Genomic DNA, 12,848 nt, shown 5'->3' with positions numbered 1-12,848 from the left:
TTCAAAAGTATCCAACAGCTCCAGTTTCCACAGCTTCCTCTGGCAGCTAAGGAGCCTCAGCAATCTAAGGAATGGAACTGCTTTTTTAAATTCATGTATCTACCTTTAGGCCTCCAGATCTATTGCTGTAGGCTTTTTCATGCAGCCCTTAAAAAAGTGGAGGTCTCCAGATCATGTCTAACAGAACTGTCAACAGCTGGCAAAGACAGAGCGGTTTGATGACATCTTCCTGTTGGAGATCATGCTGGATCAAAGCAGAGCTGATGTGTGAGAGAGAGAATGAGGCATGGGAATGTGAAGTTTTACATAGTTTGCATAGCTGCTACTTCTTTTATGTCCATCCTCGGAAGCAGCTGCAGGAGGCTTGTTCTCTGAACATTTGTCTATGTATGGATAATTCATTTAAAAAGAAGGAATTTGGAATAAATTTGTTTCTGGTAACACGTACGCTCCACTGTAACATCTCTACACACATTACAAAACCAGGAGTGGTAAAACAGCACTCCTACATCAAGATGTGTAGATTGTGAGACAGTTGTTTGTGACAAGGGCCAGAGTTGGTGCTCTCATAGCTATCTGCTTCTGAGGGCAGCAAGTCATATGCTGGCAGTTATTTCAGGACTGGGTCACTAGACCACCATAAGTGGGATGTTAACAAATCTTCATTGCATTTTTTGTGAGATGCTTATCTTACAAATGGTTTTCTGAGTTTTCTGTGTCTACATGCTGCCCCAGTGTGAGTGCATCTTGTTGAATGCAACTTCCAGCAACTCTGCAGTGGAGCAGAAATTGCAGACTGGATCTGCAGTTCAACAGAGCACTTGAGCTTTAACAAGTTATTCTGGGATTAGTGCAGTGGGCTCACTGTACCATTTCATTGCTTGAAATGGAGCCTTTTCTGTTTTCCAGTTATTTAATGGTACTTCTGTTAACCTGTTGATAGACCAAACTGTCCTACTTCCAGGAGAAACTGCAACTATCCTTTGCATTTTTCAGGACTGCTTGCTAAGAAAGCTGTTGAAGCTGGTTTGACAGTGAAGCCATACATTAAAACTAGCCTGTCCCCAGGAAGCGGGGTTGTCACTTACTACCTGAGGGAGAGCGGAGTTATGAGTTACCTTTCCCAACTAGGGTAAGAGTGCTTTTCTTTCTGTTGTCCTATGGTGCTTAACTAAAAGCATTGACAACAAACAATGCAATAGAATAACTGTTTCTCAGTACAGCTTAAAAGATGTGGCAGGTATCCTACAGCATGATCCTGCATGAATTAATGCATTACTGTTGTGCTGGCTGACTTTGTGCCGAGGGAAAAGGCCTGTTGCCTGCTGTAGCTTCTTGAAGACTCATGCTTTTAAGCAGGAAAACAGGTTATTTTTCAAGACTAATGGTTTTAAAATAGCATAAATAACACTATATTGTTGTTCATCTTGGTAGATAACACATTTCCCAGATCTTCATTCTGTGTGCATGGCCAGTCTCTGCAATAATAAAAATTGAGCATTCTCAAAAACGCTGGTTTTGGCAGCAATTCATGTGTTAAAACAGTACATCTTCTGAAGTAACTCTAGCCAACTGCTAATAGATTTTTGTTTACTGGTGATTTTTGTGCTCTGTCTAGGTTTGATGTGGTGGGTTATGGCTGTATGACATGTATTGGCAATAGTGGACCCCTGCCAGAGTCTGTTGTTGAGGCCATTACACAGGTATGCCCTTTTTCCTGTGCAGCTTATTTAGGCAAGCTATTCTCTGTTTTGTACTGCTCTGAGCTGGGTTATACTTGCACTAACTCAAAATTCAGTTTGTATTGTCTTTTCTGTGGGAAGTGCTTTCAGATTGTGTGGAAGGAGACAGTTTTCTGACTGTCCAGTTATTGATGTTGCAGAACAGTGCAGCTCTGCAGACCTGCTGCGTGTGTGGAGTCTGCAAGCACCTCAGCCACCTTTGTCTCAAACTCTCTTACAGGGAGACCTCGTAGCAGTGGGTGTGTTGTCTGGCAATAGGAATTTCGAAGGACGTGTCCATCCCAACACTCGTGCTAACTACCTAGCCTCCCCACCACTGGTAATAGCCTATGCGATTGCAGGAACTATCCGGATCGACTTTGAGAAAGAGCCTTTGGGTAAGACAGTGTCAGGGTGCTTCTTTCCACAGCTTATAAACTAAACTGCTTGGAATTAAGCTCTTCAGAAATGTTTGTCCTAGGGAGATGCTTCAGATGACTGAGTAACTCTGGGATAACAGTGTGCAGTTGTTAAGAAACAGAGCAACAAGGAGCCTGTATGATGGCTAAAGGGTGAAGCCAAGCCCGACCAGTATGCTAATTCCACAGGGGCATCTTTTTCGTTATATCTGGGTGACAGTCTCACATGAGCAACCTGACCTAGTAGATTTTCTTTGAGCAGGTAGTTCAGCTAGACAACCCTTGAAAGATCCTTTCCAACCTGAATTATTCTATAAATTATTCTGGAAGGCCATTGGAAATCACGTAAGAAGGCATATGTACAGGCATTATCAAGTTTAAGGCCCTCTTCTCTCAGAACCTTGTAGCTGAAATAAAGTGTCTCATGAGCATTGATGAGGTTAGGAGGAACACATAACTGAAGGACACCATGATAAACTTCTTTTTTCTTAATGGAAAATTCATGCAGTGGACATAACAATACCATTTTCTGCAGGAATAAATGCTTCAGGGAAGAAGATTTTCCTGAAAGATATCTGGCCAACAAGAAATGAGATTCAGGCTGTTGAGCGTCAGTTTGTTATTCCCGGGATGTTCAAGGAGGTCTACCAAAAAATAGAGGTGAATGAATCCCCTGGGCAGTAATTTGATTGATGTATTGTGCTATTCTGAAGGTGTTAAATAAGCTGGTCTTGATGATAAAATGAACCTTGTCCTTCTATTGCTGTTACTCCTGTTCTGACAAGTACTCAAATGAGATTTTTTTTTTTTAAATGGCTTCTGGTTAATTAATTGGTTCTTACAGACAGTCATGTCCTGAAAATTGCTCCTTAATGATTTTTTTAATGTAACATGTAGACGGTGTGTTTTAAACAGTCAACCAGGCTGATAACAGAAAGTGAGATATTCCAGCTTCACAGGTGTTTGGTTTTTTTCAGCTGACATGAAATTCATTTGCATTACTTAAAAGCATTCACATCAGAAAAAAACCTTGTACTTGGTAATGTCTTCCAGCAAACCTCTCTCAGGTGTTGAAACAAAATATTCTTAAGGTGTTAGGAAAACTTCCCAAGATCACTGATAAATACATTTGAGAATTATAAAATGTTATCCATGTACATAATACAGGTTATTGTTAGGAAACTGGATGAGCAGCTCTTCTTTTGTAATGAAGTGGGGGGTTTTCTAACTTTTAATAGATAGAATCATTAAAAAAACCCAACAAACCCAAACTAGTGTATATTGTTGTAAGAATTTCCCGAAGTATTTTAAGAAATACACAAGGCTTTTACTGAAATCAAATTTGTAATTTTACCTGCATTCTGAAGTAATTCTGTTGCTTCTGAAAACTTCCAAATCAATGGATGTTTTTGTGTGTTTTTCAGACAGTAAACAAATCTTGGAATGCCTTAGATGCTCCTTCAGATAAACTATATACTTGGAATCCCAAGTCAACTTACATCAAGTCTCCACCTTTCTTTGATGGCTTGGTACGTGCATGCTTTCCCTTTGAATCAAGCCAAAGTGTGTAGTGACCTTGACTAATTAAAGGGGAAGCAAAACCACTTCAAGGGGCCTGGGAGCATCCATCACAGCCTATTGAGGTTTGGTTCTCAAATGCTAGAATGACACTATTGTATTCATTTTAGTACAAGGGTATGAATGAATCTGAAAATCGTAAGGATTCAGGGCTTTTGAAAAGTCTTTTTCCTTTTAAGCTGAAATACTTTTAATAGTCACAAAGAAAGTGGGTGAAAAGGATGGGAAACAAATCCCACAGTTCTGCCTGCTCGCATTTTGCACCAAACAATTTAGTGTTCAGATTTCTATTTCAGTACCATTTAAAGAAAATGGAATTTTCCATGCATGTGGATGTCTAGGAATCCTGGATTTTCGTCTGTGTTCATGCTTGTACCACAGGAGGCCTCAGCTAATTTTTTTGCCTCATCTGTTTTATTCATGCATGAACTTGCTGACAGATAGCCGTGAGGACATCATGTTTTATTCAAGAACATAAATATTTTTAGTAGTGTTGGGTTTTCTTTCTCCTAACTTGTGTAAAAAGTGAGACTTTATTTTGCAATTGGCACTTCTGAGAAAAGTAAAGGAATTCTTTGTCATATTTTAATGATTTTTTTTGTATTTATGACGGTTTAGACTTTGGCTCTTCAGACCCCGAAAACAATAGAAGGTGCTTATGTCCTGTTGAGTTTTGGCGATTCTGTGACAACGGACCACATATCTCCAGCTGGGAATATAGCAAGAAATAGTCCTGCAGCCCGTTATTTGACCAGCAGAGGGTGAGCACTACTTCATGTTCTTGTTATAAACTGGGAAGAGGAAATGAGCCACAACCATGTTACAGGCACACATATCTGCTGTCTGTTCACATATGCTTGTGTACCTTGATGGATGCCTGGTGAATATATAAAAGAGCAAAGAAAAGCATTTCTTTCTCTGCTGTTTCAGCAGCTCTCGCCAAGCGTAAGAACTTGCGTAGAGTGTGCACAGCAATTACGCTGGAGAGCTGAAGACCTTTGTATGGAGAGAGAGGAAGAAGATAACTTTGAAGTTAGTTTTTGTAGTAAGTCTATTCACAAATGAGGGAATTAGGATTTGTCTCCCTATTGAAGGAAAACAATCGTGGTCCTTAATGCCAAAAATTGGTTTTATACTCACTTCTTCTAGCATGTACAACTATTTCATTGCGATCAGGAGCTACAGAACATCCAGAAGTTTAGGTTTCAGCATGTTAAGGGTGGCGTCTGGGCTGGCCACTAACGAATGACAGACGCTCTCTGTTAACACCTCTCCCCTCCCAAAAGAGAAAAAAGAGAGAGAACAAGGGAGAGAGAGGCTTTATGGTTTGGAAAAGAAAACTAAAACAGCTTTAATGAAACGATAACAATAAAAGAAAAGATAAGAATAAGAAAATAATGAAATATATGCAAATATATACAAATATATACAAAACCAATACCAAACCCAACTCCCTCCACCCTGATGACAATACGTCACCACCACACTGCAGGGCTGGCACTGGGGCAGTCCCAGGCTGGACTCAGCAGCAGACAGGGACGGGCTGCAGGAGCTGGACTCAGGCACTGGATTCAGGGATGCACGGATCGGGATCGCAGACAGAAGAATGGATAGAGTCCTCCTTGGATGTCGGCCATTGAAGAAGAGAGATTGACCCTCGTGATCCCTCAGCTTTATACTGAACATGACGTGTATGGGATGGAATACTCAGTTGGTCCGTTTTGGGTCACCTGTCCGGTTCGCTCCTCCCTGCAGGTGCGACCTTGTACGTACTTGCGACCCTTTTCACTCCCGGCACCCCAACACGGAGCACAAGACTCAGCAATGACCTTGGTCGCTGTAAGAACAAGTATAAGCAAAGGCCTCTCTGCACACCATTCCTTGGTACCAACTATAAACACCAGGCCTTATCACTGCTAGGAGCAGTCACTGTCTGGAAAAACATGCTGCTGTTTCAGAAAGTGCCGTTAGTTAGAGGAGACTTAACTGAAAAGTAAAAGCACTAAAACAGAATTAGTTCTGGTTTAGCCCACACCAGGACACGACACAGCACAGCTGCAAAAACTGGCAAAGCTATTGAGATTGGAGTCCAAATGGCTGTAAAATGTTGGTCTTTTTCTATGGCCAGCCTGTCAGTTTAGTACTCTGGGTTCAACTTAAGGCAAGACTAGGACTTGCTGAGGTGGCCTGTTAAGTCTTTGTAGATAATACAATACTTTTGTTCTCTAGTTTAGCACTTCTTACAATTTCAGTGGTATTTTGAGGAACTGCACTGACATATATAAAAAATAGATATATTAAATAGACCTGGTAATTCTGGAGAGGAAATTGATTAAAACAGTGTGATCTACTGAAAACTAACTGCTCTGGACTCTTTGGCCCTCTGCTGTCAGTCACATTGAAATTTAAATAGTCCTACACACTTACAAAACAGATGTTGTGTGTCATAGCTACTGTTTGGATGTAACCCAATGCAAACAATCCAACTTTGTCACATTCCATTTTTTGTTTACTGGTTAGGCTGGAATGTCCCCTGATTCCTATATCTCTGTTTGCAAATGAACTTCTTCCTCTGTAGTTCTAACTTGCAGCAGGGGCCCTCTCTGCCTTTTAGATGTTTAGCACAATGATGTCTTTACCTTTGGTCTAGATGCTAGGGTAATATAAATAACAAGGAGGATTTTCAGTAGCCAGCTATTAATAAAAGAACTCTATTGTGTCTTCTAACCTAACATGAACTATATCCTTGCAACACTATCAGATACAGTATTGTAGGGCAATGGATGAGAATACTATAGAAGCTGCTTTCTGTGACCAAGCTTTAGGCAGACTTCTATTTTTAAAATTTTTTCTTTTCCTTCCAAAAAATCTTAAAAGTATCAGCTAGCTGGATGCTACTGCCATGGTGGGAACTATGTACATACCTGCCTCAGAAACACCGGTTTGTTACTTTCTTGTTTTAAAGCACAGAGTGCTTCAATCCAAAGCCAACAGTTTCCATTTTTCTTTCTTTTCCGTTAATAGCTTGACTCCTCGAGAGTTCAATTCTTACGGCTCCCGCAGAGGGAATGATGCTGTCATGGCCAGAGGAACTTTTGCAAACATTCGCTTGGTGAACAAATTTGTTGATAAACAAGGACCTCAGACTGTCCATTTCCCTTCTGGGGAAACTGTAAGTACCCATGCTGCTCTAAAGTGAGGCTCATTGACAGTAGAGTGGGTTAGTACTGCCTTTCCTTCTTACAGCTTAGGTCATTTACTTAAGTACCTTTCAAGTAAAGCTGATGAGAGGACAGGAGCTGTACTGACCTAGGGAAGCAGGTCATGCATGCCTACATAATGTGGCATATCAGTGGAGAGTATAAGCACAGTAGAAGTCGTAGTGGAAGGTGCAGGTTTGTTTTGGGAATAAGATCAGGCTAGAAGCCACAAAGCACTCTGTGATTAATATCCTTAACGTGCTGCTTGGTGGAAGGTGTGGGCTTCAGCTGTGTATGTGGGGACACTTTTTTCCTTGTTTCCCTGGAACTGTGTTTTCACCCCCAAAAGTGTATAAAGTGGCATTTTCTTTCCAGCTGGACGTGTTTGATGCTGCAGAAAGATACAGGCAGGCTGGCCATCCTCTGATTGTGCTGGCTGGAAAGGAATATGGTGCAGGAAGTTCCAGAGACTGGGCAGCTAAAGGACCATTCCTCTTGGTGAGTGACTACAGTAAACTAGGAGGACAGTCCTTAAACTGCATTTATTTGTCAGGAAGACTAGCTTATGACCGACATCTGGGGCAGCTCATTCTCACTTTTGTTAGTAAGAGCTATTTTCAAATCTCAGCCGCCTTCAAGAGCCACAGTAGAGTTGCAAAAGCTATTTAAATCTTAATAGATCCTGTTCAGACTGGAAGCCTTGACTGATCTTCAGCTAGAAATCCTCAAGGCTATAACAGAAAGGTCAGACTCTTTACTTCTGCTTACCATAACCCAGTAAACCTTGGGTCTCCTTCCAGCTATCTCCTTCAGCTCACTTAGCAGTGAAGATAGAAAGTGTAAGAAAAAAGTATTATCAGTAAAAATGAAATTTAGCGTTGCTTCACTATGCAGATTTCAGGGATGCTTAGCAGTATTGTTACGGGAGCCTAATAGAAATCCACATACAGTGAAATACCTGTTTTGTTCTTTGAGTCTGTCCTGACCTACACTGTTTACCAGCCCAAACTGATTCAAGCTTTCTTAGTGTGGAATTTGTGAAGGCAGTAGTGTGTGTATTATTAAAGTTTTAGGAGAGTTGGTGCTTAAGATTACGTTTGTCTAAGTTTTTGGATTTTTTTTTTTCCAGTGGTGTTATTTTTGTCTTAACTGTATTAACATGTAAAATTTTTGAAATTAATTAAGCTGCATCCTGGAGCTTGTAGTGTAGGAGGGCAACACTGAATTAGCAAGAATTATGGAAATGACTAGTGGTGCTCTACGTAAAACATATTAAAGTAGTATGCAGGATTCCTGAGAAAGCGTATGTAGTTTTTTGACAATCAAACTTCTTTTAAAGCTGTTTGAAAGTTAACATGTAATCAAGTCATTCTGGACAGTCCACTGTCAGACAGACCTGCTGACTCTACCAGTAGCTGGTAAATGAAATGGAGGGGACCACAAATGTACCAGTTTCCTTCCTAGCACAGAAAATCTGTCCTGAACCATGCAGATAACTATACCTCTGTCGTGTATTTCCCAGGGTGTCAAGGCTGTGCTTGCTGAAAGTTATGAGAGAATTCATCGAAGCAACCTGGTAGGGATGGGAGTGATTCCTCTGCAGTATTTACCTGGAGAGGATGCAGGGACTTTAGGACTCACTGGACGGGAGCGTTACACAATTATCATTCCTGAAAAACTAAAACCGCAGATGAACATCCAAATTAAGGTATGAGACACCTAAGGGCTGAATTTTATGAATCACTGTAATTTCGCTTAAAATTAGCTGTCTCTTCAAACAATATGCTTTCATATGGCAATGAGCTTCTCTTACTCAAAGAAGGGAGAAGAGTTAAGATAGTGAAGGGGATGAAAACAGTCACTCTAATAAGGATTTGCTATGATGGGATATAAAAGCAGCACGCCCAAACCCTTTTATTTAGCACAAAGCAGTCCTGTATTTTGGCCAGTCTATCAAAGTCCACTGTAATTTTTTCTGTCTCATTTTTGAAGTACAATAGAATATTTGAAGTACAATAGAAAGCGAACTGTAAGTATTAAATAAACCAATTTATTTAAATGAATTTAAAATTAAAATAATTCATTGACAGTTCAACTGACAGATTATTGTACACGGCAGCATTCAAAGTGAAGTCAGCATACTCAGCATAAAATCTAGTTAAACGTCAGGCCCTGCTTTTTGTCTAGCTTTGCTTTCAAACCTATGCCCTTTTTGGGAAAATATTAGCATCCTCAATAAAAATTTGGTCTATTCTTGATTGGAACATCTGTAAAACTGACTGACTTAACCTAATAGTATCAAAGTCTGCTTTTTTAGTGCTGTTAGCAAAACAATCTACTTATTGCATGTTCATTTAATGCAAATGGTCTGCCTGGATTAGTTTCTAGCAGTAGTTGTTTACATGTGCCTCATTAACGGCCCTGAGATGGAGAAAATAGAGATCCCAAAGAGCTGGTCAGCTTATTAGTCACAGATGAACATTGTGCATTCATCTGGAAGTACCTGATTAGGGGAGTCTTCAGTAAAACCCAATGGTTCTATCCACTTTATGCATTTGTCTTTGTGTTTTTCTGATTCCCAAACACTAGGCCTCAAAGAAAGCTAATGAAATAAGTATTGCTATTGTACCTAAGACAGAAGAACGATTACATAGAATCATCAAGAATTAGTATAACCACTTGAAAGGATGGTCAGCTTTCAGGCCTCTAGGCTTATATCAACAATAAATCTAAATGAGGCACAAATGCAATGCAAGCAGAGTCCATACCATGTTTATTATGGTTTGTTTTAAACCTCTTTCCTCTTAAGCAGCTGGCTGTACTCTAGTGTGGAAAGAAATACTGATGTCCAGTGCCTGTTCACTTTAGCTTTTTATCACAATTTCTTAAGATAGCAAAATGATCGTAATAGTCCATATTTTACTATCATGTCATGTAACATGTGGAAGGTTCTGCTGCTTGAATGACTTTCTTTGACCCCAACAGCTGGATACTGGGAAAACCTTTCATGCCATCATGAGATTTGACACTGACGTGGAGCTCACTTACTTTCACAATGGTGGCATTCTGAACTACATGATCCGTAAAATGGCATCCTAATCAAAAACTTTAAGCAAAACCGTCCAGGTACAAGCCTGCTTCTGGTGAGCGCAGTAAAACTGTGGTAATCGTGAATTTGAAAGCGTGAACCATAAGGTGAACAGTTTTTTCATGGATTGTATTAGAACGTGTGTTTACAATGCTGAATTATTCTGTGTATCAGGAAGCTGGACACACTTGCCCAGTTAAAGTTCACAGCATTTATTATTTGTTTTGTGTGGTGGTTGGCTTGCCTTACCTTAGAATACAGTGCAAAAGTCGTTAAAATACTGCTGGAATCTGTGGAACTGTTGAAGATCATGTGCTGATTTGGTATGTTTTGTCCATTTAGTTTGACTCTGAAGTTAAGTTCTGTGCTCATATCAGTGGTCCAAAAATTAACTGACAGTATAAAAAATAATTTTTCTTCCCTACCAATTACCTTATATTGACTTGCTTTCTTATTCAGTTGACCAGAACCTGAATCTAATACTGAAATTGATTATTTAGCTGTTTATTAATTTTGAAAAATGTGAACTTTGTTGTTTAAAATCTAAGCCTTTGTGGAAAGGTGGACCTATTGGGGATACTATTTCTAATGGATAAAATTAAAGTTATTTTCAAGAAGTTTGGTGGGTTTTGTCATGTTATCCTCAGCACCGAGATGCAGAACAAAGCTTTGACTTTAAACTCTTCTCATTGTCCCTGTAGGAGCAGTCATACAAGTCTTGACTTCTCATATTTTAAGTCTTGTTTCTTTGAATAAGCTGCATAATACAAATACCGGCAGTCTTCTGTAACCCAACAGAATACCACTGTGATGTACTTCCCTCTGTTTTGTGTCCTCAAGAAGACAATCTGCCACAGTTTCAAGATCCTTGTCAGCAATTTGTATGGCAGTTAGCAACCAGTGTTTACAGTAATGCATACATTGAAGTCAGTGACTGCCCAATGCACAATACCACATGAATCTGTTTACAGTGATAACAAATACCGTCTTACTCAGAGATAAACAAGGTTATAGTACCAATTCTTGACTGTATTTAGAGCAGCTGCCACAATTAACATAGTGGAGAAATTCTTTCAAAGTGATCTTCTAATGTATTTTTAGTGCAGTCAGCTCCAGCTGTATGTGGGAAAAAAACAATCAAAAGAGTTCTGAGGCTTAAGGAGGGATAGAGATTGCACTGTACCTGCAACATGCTCTTCTCACTCGATTACAACTGTGTGAGCTGACAGAGGCAGGACGCAGGAACAACCTCAACGCATACTTGAAATGCAAAGAGTAAATTTATTCTTGTTACCTCGCAATCCAGGGATCTCCGCAGCAGCACCTGGGTGGAGGCACGTAAGCGGGAACACAGGCACCGCAGAGCTCGGTCCTGATAGCAAGCAAAAAGCTAACAGACCTGCTGCTTTTCGCCTGTTATAACAGGTAGTTTTCAGGCATGTTTTTCCACTGTGCTTTGATCTTTCCCACAGCAGGGCAGGAATCTCAGGTGTGTTTGATAAGGTGCCTTCGAGTCCATCACAGGCCTACGTTATCTGAACACAGATGTTCTACTTGTCAAACACACAGAACTAAAAATCAATTAGTGTGATATATGTGTTTTTCGACACCCCAGCTGCAAGTCACTCGAGCACGTTTACAGTCCTCCTCACCAGTCTTCCGTTATTCTCCCACAACAACAAACAGAGCACCTATAGCGAATCTGGCAAGAGGCAGCATCTGGATCATCTCTCATATGAGGACAAGCTGAGAGAGCTGGTACTGTGTAGCCTCGTGAAGAGAAGGCTCAGGGACATCTCCACTGTTTGTGTACAAATATCTGAACGGAGGGCACAAAGAAGATACAGCTAGGCTCTTTTCAGTGATGCCTAATGACAGGGCAAGAAACAATGGGTGCAAGCTGAAATACAGGAGGTTCCGTTCGAACATCAGAAAACACTGTTTTACTGTGAGGGTGACCAAGCACTGACTGGAAGAGAGTGCCCAGAGAGGTTGCGCTGTCTCCTTCCTTGGAGACGTTTGGATGCTCTCTGGACGTGATCCAGGGCAAACTGCTGTAGGTGACAAGGTGACCTTGAAAGGTCCCTCCCAACCTCAGCTGTTCTGTGAAACGTCTTAACAGAAAGCTGTTAATATGGTTATAATCTTGAGCATTATTTGGTAATAAATATGCAACTTAGAGTTCAATTGCAAAAAAAAATCAGATATTCTCCAAGGCCAAGTAGAGTGCGGAAGGTGGACTTGTATCAAATTGCATTCTTATTAATGTGTTACCTCATCAACCTTTGTTACACTCACTTGGGCTGAGCTGCAGAGATCTTTTAGTCTGCAATCATTGCGTTCAAACAATAGGAATAGTCTAAAACTCCTCAAATCCGTTAACTTCCCAGTAGTTATTACTATAAGCTGTGAAACTTAAGACTCATTATTTTGAATGGCAAGAGTCCCAAAGTAGATGGCCTTTTCACCCAGTGAACTGATACTCAAGGACTGTGGCTTTCCATGTACTTTTAATTTGAAAGTGCTAAACCAGTCTTTTTCAAAATCTTTGTGGCTAGTATTTTTGGACTGGAGGCATTATCCAACCGTAAATCACCTTTATCCATTGCTCTGTGTTTCCTTTTTTGAAGCAGCTATAAGAACAGTGCATTTACTAGGTAAAAACTGAGCACAGAGTAAGTTACTGAAGGACTGAGATTCAGGCTTCCTGTACATGTAAACGGCTTTCACAGTAAAGGGCATGACCTGGGGTGGAACACGAAGCAGTGCTTAAAAAGTAGTTTTGCTTTTAATGCCACATAGCACTGTTTAAAAGAGCACCACAAGTCTCATGGACTAGGGT

At 40.4% G+C, this 12,848-nt stretch overlaps 1 protein-coding gene across 1 annotated transcript in view; it reads left to right on the top strand.

Moving 5' to 3' along the window:
* The window catches only part of ACO1 (aconitase 1), a 39,271-nt gene extending 28,784 nt beyond the window's left edge, over positions 1-10,487 (top strand). The window contains exons 11-20 of the mRNA XM_086478977.1: positions 997-1,132; positions 1,619-1,703; positions 1,963-2,119; positions 2,676-2,800; positions 3,565-3,669; positions 4,337-4,479; positions 6,743-6,890; positions 7,294-7,416; positions 8,441-8,626; positions 9,904-10,487. Coding sequence (XP_086335103.1) covers positions 997-1,132; positions 1,619-1,703; positions 1,963-2,119; positions 2,676-2,800; positions 3,565-3,669; positions 4,337-4,479; positions 6,743-6,890; positions 7,294-7,416; positions 8,441-8,626; positions 9,904-10,017 — 1,322 coding nt within the window. The 3' untranslated portion in view covers positions 10,018-10,487. The remainder of the gene's footprint in view (positions 1-996; positions 1,133-1,618; positions 1,704-1,962; positions 2,120-2,675; positions 2,801-3,564; positions 3,670-4,336; positions 4,480-6,742; positions 6,891-7,293; positions 7,417-8,440; positions 8,627-9,903) is intronic.
* Positions 10,488-12,848: the final 2,361 nt, after the last annotated feature.

This window comes from Leptosomus discolor, chromosome Z (assembly GCF_034619465.1).
Source record: "Leptosomus discolor isolate bLepDis1 chromosome Z, bLepDis1.hap2, whole genome shotgun sequence".
NCBI lineage: Eukaryota > Metazoa > Chordata > Aves > Leptosomiformes > Leptosomidae > Leptosomus > Leptosomus discolor.
Note: the sequence above shows the minus strand (reverse complement) of the source record. Positions and strands in the feature narration are given on the sequence as shown.